The 13,482-nt window shown below is 33.7% G+C and overlaps 1 protein-coding gene across 1 annotated transcript; it reads right to left on the bottom strand.

Annotated features, from left to right (window-relative positions):
* Window positions 1–12,378: 12,378 nt before the first annotated feature.
* LOC110114533 (60S ribosomal protein L27a-3) lies at window positions 12,379–13,101 on the bottom strand. The gene has a single exon (XM_020847448.2). The coding sequence runs from the start codon at window positions 13,057–13,059 to the stop codon at window positions 12,610–12,612; it is 450 nt and encodes a 149-aa protein (XP_020703107.1). The 5' UTR covers window positions 13,060–13,101; the 3' UTR covers window positions 12,379–12,609.
* Window positions 13,102–13,482: the final 381 nt, after the last annotated feature.

Here is a 13,482-nt window from a genome sequence, read left to right on the forward strand (position 1 = left end):
GATTATGTTTTATATTTATATTCATGTGAATGACTATTTATTATAGTTTGGCCCGAGTTTCATACCTGGGATTCTCAAAACCCTCCACGACAAATAAACAAGGAAATCATTAAGGGAGATTGTTTAAGAAGACATTGAAAAGGAGGAGGCCGCAATGAGGGTTTGTGGGAGAAGGAATCGACTAGATCAACAAAATTTGAAGTAGAAGAGTTTACGAGACTTGTGCATTTAAATTAAATCCGAAATATGAGATTTAACATAAATTGGGGATAAATGAGATTAATAATTTTTTTATAAATTTAATTGAGCCACTCAAGGAGCCAATGGGTCATGTCTCATCAAACTCAACATCGTGCTCATAGAAAATTGTAGCCATAATCAAAGCTTGAGGTCAAGCTCCCAACTTGATAAGCTCAACCCAATGAGAGATTATTATGTATGGTCATTGGACCGTCCGAAAGCCAATCAGGATACACCACATCAACGTATTGGTGATGTGGCGCGCGCGTTCTTATTGGCTTCCAGACGGCATCAGATGACCGCTTGTAATAATTTCGCTAACCCAAGAGCTTGTTAACAAGTCAAGACCTAGTTGACTTGCAAACCAACTTAACTCAATCCCCCTAATTCTTATCTCCTCTCTCACTAATTCTCTCTAATAAGCTAAGCTCCACCTAGAGAGCTATTATTCTATGCGAATACTAGACAGTTCTCCCGTTCGGTTATGCGCTCAGTATCGAGCGGTACCGACCGCGATATATTTTTGAGATGATGTGACGTATTTTTATTAGTTTCCGGATGCCCTCCAGAATCTGCACATAATAATAAATCCTGCCTAGAAGGCTCTAACAAGAGAGCTGCAACCGCAACGGGGATATCCAACGAGTAGCAAAAAAAATATAATCCAAAACATGATCACCATACGCGCAAATATAAAAATACACTTTTTCTACGCTTTAATTATATTTACCAGAAATATCAAAATACCTACAAATTAAATTCTTCGCAATCAACAAAATGACTACATTTTTTATATTCCCAATTAAAAAAATATATATGATACTACTCAAATTGACTTTTTTTAACGACCTTTAAAATATATATAGATCCTTTAGCGACTACTTTTTTTATGGTTTAATTTACTTTCAGTTTTGCCACTATGTCTAAGCTTTGATTTCAGTAGTGATGAAAAATTCAATTATTTCAGTTTTGCATTTTGTTTGAGATAATTTTTTTTACTGTTTCAAATTTTAGATTAATTATAATTTTTATTTGATGTTTCTTTTTTATTATTTTCAAGAATTTTGTGCAATAATTTATTTTTATGATAATTTTAACAAAATTATTTTCTCCTCAACAATTTTAAAACCACTTTTACAAAATATTGCACCAATACTAAATGAATTCTTAGGTTTCATTTGTGATAACTTTATTACAGCTTTCTTAAGCAAATTTTAGTACAAATTTTTTTTAAACTTAATGATTTTTTTACTAAAAAACAAAGAAAATCATCTCAAACAAAGCCTTAATTTCAATATTTATACTTCAACTTCTTTTGAAATAGCTTTTTATTATAATTTTTGTATGTTTTCCATGAAGCCTTCATTGAGGACAACTTTCTTATTATTTTGCAAAACCATTATAGAAAAAATAAATTTTTAAGGCTATTGTGAAGAGGAATTTTTTAATAAAAAATATTTTAAAAAACAATAAAAAATATGATTACAATATAAAAAATAATATAATAAAAAATTGTCCCAAACAACACCTTAATTTCAATTAATTTGCTTAAGATGATTAAAATGTGAAGTAAACTTTAAAAGATCGAATAAAATTGTACTTAGAGACAAATCCGTAAGGGAGTTCTACACATCGATGAAAAGACTGCTCATTTAAAAAACAGACATTTATATGCTTGTATTTTTATTTTTTAATGTTCTTCAAAAAAAAAAAACTAATTAAAACAAAATAATGTGCAAAAGAATTTCTGAAAACGCACGAAAATTTATATAAATTTTCAAAACAAACAATTATAAATATAAAAAACAGATCCATATTTTTTTTGTTAGGTGAATGAAATTTGAGGAAAAAAAGGAATTTACATACATACCACTTTATGTCATCCTATTTACGTATCTAACACCTAAAATTTTAATATTACATACGTATCACCCTATATTATTTTAATATAAAATATACCACTCATATTTCCTTCCTACCACTTATATATTTCATTTCTGCTACACATATTTGATATGAAAATGAATTATGAGTGGTATATATGTAATATTAAAGTTTTAGATGTTAAATATGTAAATAGAGTAGTATATGGTGGTATGTATGTAAACATACCAAAAAAAAAATCAAGAGCAAATCACAAGAAGGCCCAACTTAGGCCTTGTTTGGTAGCGGAAGAAGTTTTGATGAGAAACAGTAGTTTCAAGACAGCCTTTTACCAATTGATAAGTAAAAATAAAAAGCTTTGCAAATTGGTATCATAATGGAGGTTTGAAAAAAACAGTTTTATAAAGGAATTTTTACATTAATGAAAATACATATTTAACACCCAAACTTATATATTTACTAATATACCACCTAAAACCCCTCTTTTAATCAATTATAACATTCCGTTTATACCTTCCGTCAAAAATCACTATCAACGACTACCTTCCCTGTCAATGACATCCTTTCACGGTGAATACAAGTATCTCATCGCTTCAATGGAGTAGTATAGTAGGAAAAATGAATTTTAGGTAATATATTAATAAATATAAAAATTTAGGTGTTAAATATATATTTTCTATGATTTTAAGAGTTATGCATGTAAAAATCCCTTTTATAAAAGATATGCATCCTAACAACAATAGACATCTTTTTTCAAGTTTTAAAATAAAAACGGCACTAATTACGCCAAACCAAACCAAACCTTAGCGAAAGATTGATGTACTACCGTCTTCCTATAAATTCAGACTAATCAATCAAGAGCAAAAACTGCTACAAGCATTTTCAATTTTTTTTAAAGCAAAATTATTAGTATGGTGTCAGGATGCGTCCGGAGGCCAATCTTAATATACTACATCATCCAATGTACATCCAATGCACCGTACATTGGATGCAATGGAGCATAAGAATTGGCCTCCGAACGCATTCCGAACACTGCACATAATAATCCCTCTTAGAAACAAAATGATATGGATCCAAAAATAATCTATTATAAATTCTGATTGATTAAAACTTTATTTGGGATAATTTTCTTACTAATTTAAATAATTTAATTTTTTAAAATTATTATCAAAATAACTTTGTAGTATGTCAAATAATTTTTTTATGATTGCTATCATAAATATATAAAGTAATAAGAAAGCTATCTCAAACGAAACCTAAGACTTCATTTGGGATGACTTTTTTACCATTTTTTGAAGTAACTTTCTAATACAAATACTTACTGTGCTAAAAACTGCTTTAGAAAATAATAAAAAAACTATTTCAAACAATAAGTCAAAATTCATGCTCTCATAATTTTATTTCAGCAGAAATTCATAAATTCATGAAGTGATAAAATGCTTATCCAATTCTTGAACTTGATTTTCTATTTCGCCATATCCTTAGTCAAGTTTGCTTTCTACAACACAGAAAAAGATACGCATACAAACCAAGCGTTCGACGAGCTACTCGATACTCGGTTCGATTAAAGCTCATTTGTGATCGTCAATTTCTCAATCCATTATTACCGAACCTAATTTCAATTTAGGGTTCTTAAGTTTGCTACCATCACTAGTTCTATGCATGTTACAATATGATTATATTGATTCTAATTTTGTGAAAAAATCACGACTTCCAAATACTTTCAAATCAACTCTTAAAATACAAAATAAGCAACAAAATAAGATGGTTTAAGGTTATCAACAAATATGGATTAAAATGTTTTATCTTTATAATAGAATTGATTAATATATACAGCATAATTAAGGAAAAAAGACTCTACTCTTAGCTCTCACTCTTTCATTTAAAAAAAGTCTATTGAATTAGTTACCTTAACAGACTAAAGGTTTTCTAAGGAAGAAAAATTCCTAAGTTGGCATGTTGGTCTCTTATTTGAATTGATTATGTGCAAGACAATTTATCAAGCTCAAGCTGATTTGTCTATCTAAAACTTAACTACATTGAAGACCATGACTATCATGAATCACAAATCTCCATCAGCATCCATGGCTATAAAAAACAAATGCATAAATTCCACTTCACACATCATTTGTTAGTAGAGCATCAAATGTTGAACATGTTTTTTACAAATCTTCCAAACATTTACTAATGTAAATTTTGGTCCAACACTTTAAATTCATATCTTTCAACTTTAATTTTTTCCTATTTGTCTTCTTGGGAAAATTTTTTTATCTTCCATGTACATGCCAAAACAATCAAATTTCAATTTTTCAATTTTGAAGAACAACTCATCATTTTTAATATAATTGATTTCCCAATCTAGCATTATTTACCATAAATTCAGTTTAATGTTCCCAATTCTACTAATATGACTAGTTGAGATCGATTTCAACTTTAGATGTGGCGACGTGAGATCTTTTAGCAAAGTGAAGGAGATAATACATTATAGATAGCAAGGGCAAATCCCGAGAGAGATAAGAGTCCGAATTTTGAGCACAAAACTGCTCAACAAGTCTCAATATATCATCACAACCTATTGCCCATGACCCACAGCATTCTGTAAGTATCAAAATTCAATTCCACATTGGAAAACATTGACATTTATGCTAATGTGTTGTATATGTCAGGACATGTTAGAGTCGTGTCTATATTCGACATGTGTCTAGCACAGATACAAAAGTCATTTGGAAATGTTCGTGCTTCATGGGGTTAAGTTTAATTATTATTGAAGTCATAAAAAGTTAACACGGTGAATAATTTTAGTTTATTATGACATTTTAATTCATAATGCTCCATGTTTGTTTAGTAATGCCCCCGAGGGGACATGGAACTTAATTAGATTAAATGAGTTAAAAAACCATTTAAATAAATGGATTACCACTTATGGCCCATTTAAATTCACTAGCCTACTTAGTTGAGTACATTAAAGTCAAAAATGGGCTAGTCACTCAGATCATGGGTTGACCCTATTAAATTGAATGGCCAACATCATAAGACAAGATAAAAATTCCTCTTAGTTTTAACTCTTTCATCCCAAAAGGAAAATCCTATTGAGTTCACAAGAGCATAAAGCTTTCCTCAAGGAAAAAGTTCCTAAGTTGGCAAGTTGATATCTTGTCATCATCATTATCATCACCATCCTTAAGTAGATTTAACCATCAAATGTAAAAGCCCCACTTCCATATCATCCTTAAGAGCATCACATATCAAACATGTTATTGACAAATCATTCATCCTTCTATTGATATAAACTTTGGTACATCAATTTCACTCACTAATCTTTCAACAATAATTTATTCCATTTGTATTCTCGAGGCATTTTATATCTTCGATGTATATGCCAAACAATCCAAATCTAATTTTCACAATTTTGAAGAGCAATTCATCTCCTGAATATAAACAATTTCTCAATCTATCATTACCATCCATAATTTCATTTTAGTGTTCTTAACTTTGCAACCGTCACTAATTCTATACAAGGTACAATATGATTATTTTGATTATAATTTCGTGAAAAAAAACATGCCTTCAAAATGCTTTAAAATCAACTCTAAAAATAGAAAATGAGTGACAAAATAAGATAGTTTAAGGTTATCAACAAATATGGATTAAAATATTTTATCTTTACAATAGAATTCTTTAATATATACAGCATGATTAAGGAAAATTGATTGTACTCTTAGCTCTCAATCTTTCATCCCAAAACAAAAACTCTATTGAATTAGTGACCTTAAGTGACTAAAGGTATTCCAAGGAAGAAAAATTCCTAAGTTGGCATGTTGTTCTCTCATTTGAATTGATTATGTGCAAGACAATTTATCAAGCCCAAGCTCATTTGTCTAGCTAAAACTTAACTGAATTGAAGATAATGACTATCATGAAACACAAAGCTCCATCAGCATCCATGGCTATAAACAGCAAATGTATAAATCCCACTTTACACATCATTTGTTAGTAGACCATTACATGTTGAGCATGTTTTTGACAAATCTTCCAAACATTTACTAGTGTAAACTTTGGTCCACCACTTTAAATTCATATCTTTCAACTTTAATTTTTTCTATGTCTTCTTGGGAAAATTTTTTACTTCCATGTATATGCAAAACCAATCCAATTTCAATTTTTCAATTTTGAAGAAGAACTCATCATTTTTAATATAATTGATTTCCCAATCTAATATTACTTACAATAAATTCATTTTAATGTTCCGAATTCTACTAATATCACTAGTTGAGATTTATTTCAACTTTAGTTGTGGCAACGTGAGATCTTTCAGCAAAGTGAAGGAGATAATGCATACTATAGATAGCAAGGGAAAATCCCGTGAGAAAAGTCCAGATTTTGAGCACAGAACTGCTCAGCAAGACTCAATATATCATCACAACCTATCGCCCATGACCCACAGCATTCTTTAAGTATCAAAGTTCAATTCCACATTGGAAAACCTTGACATTAATACTAATGTGTCGTATATATGTCAGGACAAGTTGGAGTCGTGTCTATATTCAACATGTGTCAAACACAGATATAAAAGTTATTTGGAAATGTTTGTGCGTCATAGGTTTAAATTTATTTATTATTGAAGTCATGAAAGTTATCATGGTGAATAATTTTGGCTTATTATGACATTTTAATTCACAATGCTTTGTTTGTTTAGTAATGTCACCAGGGAGGACATGGAACTTAAATAGATTAAATGAGTTGGTATTAAAAAAACATTTAAATATATAGTTTACCACATATGGCCCATTTAAATTCACTAGCCTAGTAGCCTACTTAACTTAGTACATTAAAGTCAAAAATAGGCTAGTCACTCCGATCATGGGTTGACCCTATTAAATTGAATGGCCAACACCATAAGACAAGATAAAAATTCCTCTTAGTTTTCACTCTTTCATCCCAAAAGGAAAATCATATTGAGTTCACAAGAGCATAAAGCTTTCCTCAAGGAAAAAGTTCCTAAGTTAGCAAGTTGATATCTTGTCATCACCATCGTTAAGAAGATTTAACCATCAAATGTAAAAGTCTCACTTCTCATATCATCCTTAAGAGCATCACATATAAAACATGTTATTGACAAATCATTCATCCTTCTATTGATACAAACTTTGGTACATCATTTTCACTTACTAATCTTTCAACAATAATCTATTCCATTTGTATTCTAGAGACATTTTATATCTTCGATGTATATGCCAAACAATCCAAATCTAATTTTCACAATTTAGAAGAGCAATTCATCTCCTAAATATAATCAATTTCTCAATCTATCATTACCAACCCTGATTTCATTTTAGTGTTCTTAACTTTGCAACCGTCACTAATTCTATACATGATACAATATGATTATTTTGATTCTAATTTTGTGAAAAAATCACGCCTTCAAAACACTTTCAAATCAACTCTAAAATGAGAAAATGAGCGACAAAATAAGATGGTTTAAGGTTATCAACAAATATGGATTAAGATATTTTATCTTTATAATAGAATTGATTAATATATATAGCATGATTAAGAAAAATTGACTAAGTGACTAAACAAAAACTTCCTTGAATTAGTTACATTAAGATATTTTATCTTCCAAAACAAAAACTTTATTGAATTAGTTACCTTAAGTGACTAAAGGTATTCCAAGGAAGAAAACTTCCTTAGTTGGCATGTTGATCTCTTTTTTGAATTGACCATCTACAAGACAATTTATCAAGCTCAAGCTCATTTTTTCTAGCTAAAACTTAACTAAATTGAAGATCATTACTATCATGAAACACAAAGCTCCATCAGCATCCATGGCTATAAACAGCAAATGTATAAATCCCACTTCACACATCATTTGTTAGTAGAGCATCACATGTTGAACATGTTTTTGACAAATCTTCCAAACAATTACTAGTGTAAACTTTGATCCACCACTTTAAATCCATATCTTTCAATTTCGTTTTTTTTCGACTTCTTGGGAAAAAATCTTTATCTTCCATGTACATGCCACAATGGAGATTAGGTCTGGTATTCTTGAGAATTTGACTCTTAATCTGACACAATGGAGAAAAATGATTTATGTAACCGATCATGCATAGTGGATAAAGACTAGTTGTTGTTATGGTTGCATGTACATGCCAAAACAATCCAATTTCATTTTTTCAATCTTGAAGAACTACTCATCACTCTAATATAATTGATTTCCCAATCTAACATTATTTATCATAAATTCAATTAAATGTTCCCAATTCTACTAATATCAATACTTGAGATCGATTTCGGCTTTAGATGTGGCAATGCGAGATCTTTTGACGAAGTGAAGGAGACAATACATATTGTTGCGTCCTGGAATATTCGCGGTGGTAGAGAAATATATAATCTAACGTCTTAGTGTTGTATGAAATCCAGCACACACTCAGATGAAAGAGAGAGGGTGTAGCATTCATAAGAGACACCCGAGTTTTTACGTGGAAACACCTGAAAAAGGAGAAACCATGTGGTTTGGCCCAGTTTGAATGAATCCACTAGTATTTGCAGTCTATTACAAATGAGGTCCTTCCTTGGGAGAAGGCCTTGGCTCGATGTCAAAAATGTGCATCATATAGAGCACATTACATGATGGGAGTTACAATAAATCAATAATCAACATAGACATGTTTGTTTGGTCAACAGGACCATAGTCGATAGAATAGAAGTTGGAAAGATCATAGTAGGAAGGAGACCGGGGTTAGAAAGATTGTTGTCTAACGATGTAGGTTAGAAGAATCGTAGTAGGCGACGGAGGTCGAAAGGACCATAGTCGGCAGGAGATAGGGGTCTGAAAGATTGTAGTTGGCAGGAGACCGGGGTCAGAAAGACCGTTGTATGGTGATGGAGATCGAAAGGACCGTAGTAGGCGATGGAGGTCAGAATGATCATAGTCAGTAGGAGATTGTGGTCCGAAAGACCATAGTAGTAAGGCGGTACTCCGGTAGAACTTTGGGCATCAGGTGGTGATCCGACAAAAGTTCGGGCCTCAGGTGGTGGCATGGTAGAATTCTGAGACTCAGGTGTTGGGCATCAGGTGTTGGTACTCCGGCAGAACTCCGGGCCTCATTTGATAGTCCGGCACAACTTCGAGCTTCAGGTGGTGGTCCGATGGACGTCCGGGCCTCAGGTAGTGGTCCAGCAGAAGTCCGGGCTCCAGGTGGTGGTTTGGCAGAAGTCCAGGCCTCATGTGGTGGTCCGGTAGAACTCCGGGCGTCAGGTGGTGGTCTGGTAGAAGTTCGGGCCTCATGTGGTAGTCCGACAGAAGCTTGGGCGTCAGGTGGTGGTCCGGCAGAAGACCGGGCCTCAAGTGGTGGTCCGACAGAACTCTGGGCGTTAGGTGGTGGTCCAGTAGAAGTCCCTGCCTCAGGTGGTGGTCCGATGAAAGTTCGGGCGTCAGGTGGTGGTCCGGCGACAGAAGTCCGGGCCTCAAGTGGTGGTCCTGCATAACTTCGGGCGTCAGGTTGTGGTCCGGTAGAAGTTCGGGCCTCAGGTGGGGGTCCGGCGAAAGTCCAGGAGTCAAGTGGTGGTCCGACAAAAGTCCGGGCCTTAGGTGGTGGTCCGACAGAACTCCGGGATTCAGGTGGTGGTCCGGTAGAAGTCCAAACCTCAGGAGGTAGTCTGGCAGAAGTCCGGGCCTAAGTGGTGATCCGGCAGAGTCAGGGCCTTAAGTGGTGGTCTAACGGAACTCCAAGCGGTGGTTGAGGAGGAGCGAGGAGGCAAGAGTGATCTTCAATCTCTTTCTTGCTCTCTTGCTTGGAGCCCCCTTTTAAGGAGGGGGGAGGAGTCTATTTATAAATTTCATATAGTGACATGGCCTGTAAATAGGTGGGAGATCAAGGACAAACGGGGAGTGGTGGATGGACGGCCAATGTTGAATCCCTTGATCGTGAGCTGTTCACTAGACATTTGAAGGTCTTAATGATGTCAGAATTCTATGATCTTGGGCTCGTTGGATTCGTCTCGTCGAGCCGCTCCATTCAACTATAAGCACATTATGTTTGGAAACCATTTGGTAAACCAAATTGTGGTTTGAACCCTCCAACAGCGCTTCAAACCCTTGATTTGGACCCATTTGGACTCGGATTGAGTCAAATTCGGTGTTGTTGGGTTCGTATTTCCGAGACATTCAATTCGACTATAAGTTTGCTGAAATCGAAGTTCAGATGGTCCCAATTTTAATTTCGGAAGTTTCCAACTTGATTTTGCCTCAAGATTCGTGCCCGATCAAGATTTTTTTTCTAAAATATATCACATATTATAGATAGCAAGGGCTATCCCACGAGAAATAAGAGTCCAAATTTTGAACACAAAATTTCTCAACATGTTTCGATACATCATCACAACCTATCGCCCATGACAAGTTCAATTCCACACTGAAAAACCTTGACATTAATACTAATGTGTCGTATATATGTAAGGACATGTTGGAGCTGTGTCTATATTCAACAGGTGTCTAGCACATATACGAAAGTCATATGGAAATGTCCAAGCTTCATAGGTTAAACTTATTATTAATGTCATAGAGTTAGCATGGTGAATAATTTTGCCTTGTTATAACATTTTTAATTCACAATGCTTTATGTTTGTTTAGTGATGCCATTAGTGGGTAAATGGAACTTAATTCGATTAAATGAGTTAGTATTTAAACCCATTTAAATAAATGGATTACCACATATGACCCATTTAAATTCACTAGCCAACTTAGTTGAGTACATTAAAGCCAATAATAGACTAGTCACTCAGGTTCATCGGTTGAGCCTCTTAAATTAAATGGTCAACCCCATGAGACAAGATTAAAAATCCTCTTAGTTTTCACTCTTTCATCCCAAAAGGAAAATCCTATGAATTTACCATAGCATAGGGCTTTCTCAAGGAAAATTTTTATAAGTTGGCATTTTGATATCTTGTCATCATCATCATCCTTGAGTACATTTAACCACCAAATGTAAAAGTCCCACTCCTCAAATTATCCTTCAGAGCATCACATGTCAAACATGTTTTTGACAAATCATTCAAGCTTCTATTGATGTAAACTTTGGTACATCACTTTCACTCACTAACCTTTTTTAACATTAATTTTACCATCTGTACTCTTTAGGCATTTTATATCTTGCATGTATATGCCAAACAATCCAAATCTAATTTTCACAATTTTGAAGAGCTATCCATCTACCAAATATAATAAATTTCTCAGTATATCATTACTAGCCCTAATTTTATTTAGGCATTCTTAGTTCTGCTACTACTAGTAGTTCTATACATGATACGATATAATTATCTTAATTCTAATTTTGTGAAAAATTCACACCTTCAAAATACTTTCAAATAAATTCTAAAAATGGAAAATGAGCAACTAAATAAGATGGTTTAAGGTTATTAAGAAATATGGATTAAGATATTTTATCTTTATAATGAAATTGATTAATATATACAACATGATTAAGGAAAAGGACTACTCTTAGCTCTCACTCTTACATCCTAAAAGAAAAACTCTATAGAATTAGTTGCCTTAAGTGCCTAAAGGTTTTGAAGAAAAACTAAGTTGGCATGTTGATCTCTTGTTTAAATTGATTATGTGCACAACAATGCATCGGGCTCAAGATGAGTTGTCTATCTAAAACTTAACTAAATTGAAGATGATTACTATCAAGCAACAAAAATCCCCATCATCATCATCCATGGCTATAAACAGCAAATATATAAATCCCACTTCACACATCAATCTTTAGTAGAGCATCACATGTTGAACAAGTTTTTGACAAATCTTCCACAGATTTATTAATGCAAACTTTGGTCCACCACTTTAAATTCATATCTTTCAACATTACCTTTTTCTATTTGTCTTCTTGGGGAAATTTTTATCTTCCATGCACATGCCAAAACAATCCAATTTCAATTTTCCAATTTTGAAAAAACTACTCGTCACTCTAATATAATGATTTCCCAATCTAACATGATTTACCATAAATTTGTTTTAATGTTTCCAATTCTACTAAAATCACTAATTGAGATTGATTTCAGCTTTAGACAGTGCTTTCACTAAATCCTAATTAGCAATTTTGGGTGAAACTATGCGGCAGGAATTGAATACATCACTACAGAATTGCAAGTAAATTTAGCAAAAATAAAACAATAGTATGCAATTAAAATGGTCCTAAACCAAGCTTCTGTCCAAGCATTACTCAAAATTGCAGAAATCTCAGCAAGCAATGAAAAAAAACAGCATCCACATAATCATCATTCCTGCTTTAAACTTGAAATTTGCATCATCATTAAGTTTGCTTCAGCTAAACAGATATGTTCAATAATAATTTGCGCACAAAAATCTAATCAACTACTTGAAAAGTAAACAATGCATAGACCTTATATCTCAAAATTAAAAGCCAAAGCAGAATAAAACTTTAGGAACACTCCACGAACTAGCACCTGTATCCGATCCAATCAAGAAGTAAGAACTACAGCTCCTCCATTCTGTTTGATCTTCTTCTCAGCAATCTTGGACACGAGCTTAGCCTTGACGACAAGAGGCTGTGATGGCGGCAGCGTACCCTTTCCGAGGACCTTGAAGTATCCGAACTGGGTAACGTCGATCATTGGAGCGCTACCACCAGGAGCCTTCGTGGCGGCAGCCTTGACCTCCTCCGGTACGAGAGACCAGAGGCGATCGATGTTGACGATGGGGCAGTGGAACTTGTTGCGAAGTCGGTGGAAGTAACGCATGCCAACCTTACCGAAGTACCCGGGATGGTACTTATCGAACAGGATCCGGTGATGGTGCATACCACCTGCGTTGCCGCGACCGCCGGGATGCTTGCGATGCTTTCCGATGCGCCCATGGCCGGCACTCACGTGCCCTCTCTTCTTCCTGTTCTTCTTAAAGCGGGTCGTCATCGCTCTGCTTATGCGATCTCTGCCTCACTACTAGGGTTGGAGCTCGATATCCGGCCGCCGGAATCAGAAATTCATAGATAGAAAATGAATGAATGCCCTATTGTGAGAATATTTATAGGTGCCTTCGAGGGAGAGTAAATATGGACCGTTGGATGAAGAAGCAGTTCTTCATATATATATAACCCATCTTAAAGTGAAGTAATTGATTTTCTCATACAAATTATATTATAGCATTCCAATTCAAATTTTCTCTCTAAGGATAATTTTTCTATCAACTTAAATTAAAAAAAATAAACTATATTATACAAAATAATAATTTTTTTATGTATTTTGAATGTAATAATGAAGGTTATTTAAAATTTTATGAAAGTTTAGAAATTTAAAAACAATATTAATTTTGAACTACATTCTATCAAATAATAA

Source organism: Dendrobium catenatum, unplaced genomic scaffold (assembly GCF_001605985.2).
Source record: "Dendrobium catenatum unplaced genomic scaffold, ASM160598v2 fragScaff_scaffold_1638, whole genome shotgun sequence".
NCBI classification, from domain to species: domain Eukaryota; kingdom Viridiplantae; phylum Streptophyta; class Magnoliopsida; order Asparagales; family Orchidaceae; genus Dendrobium; species Dendrobium catenatum.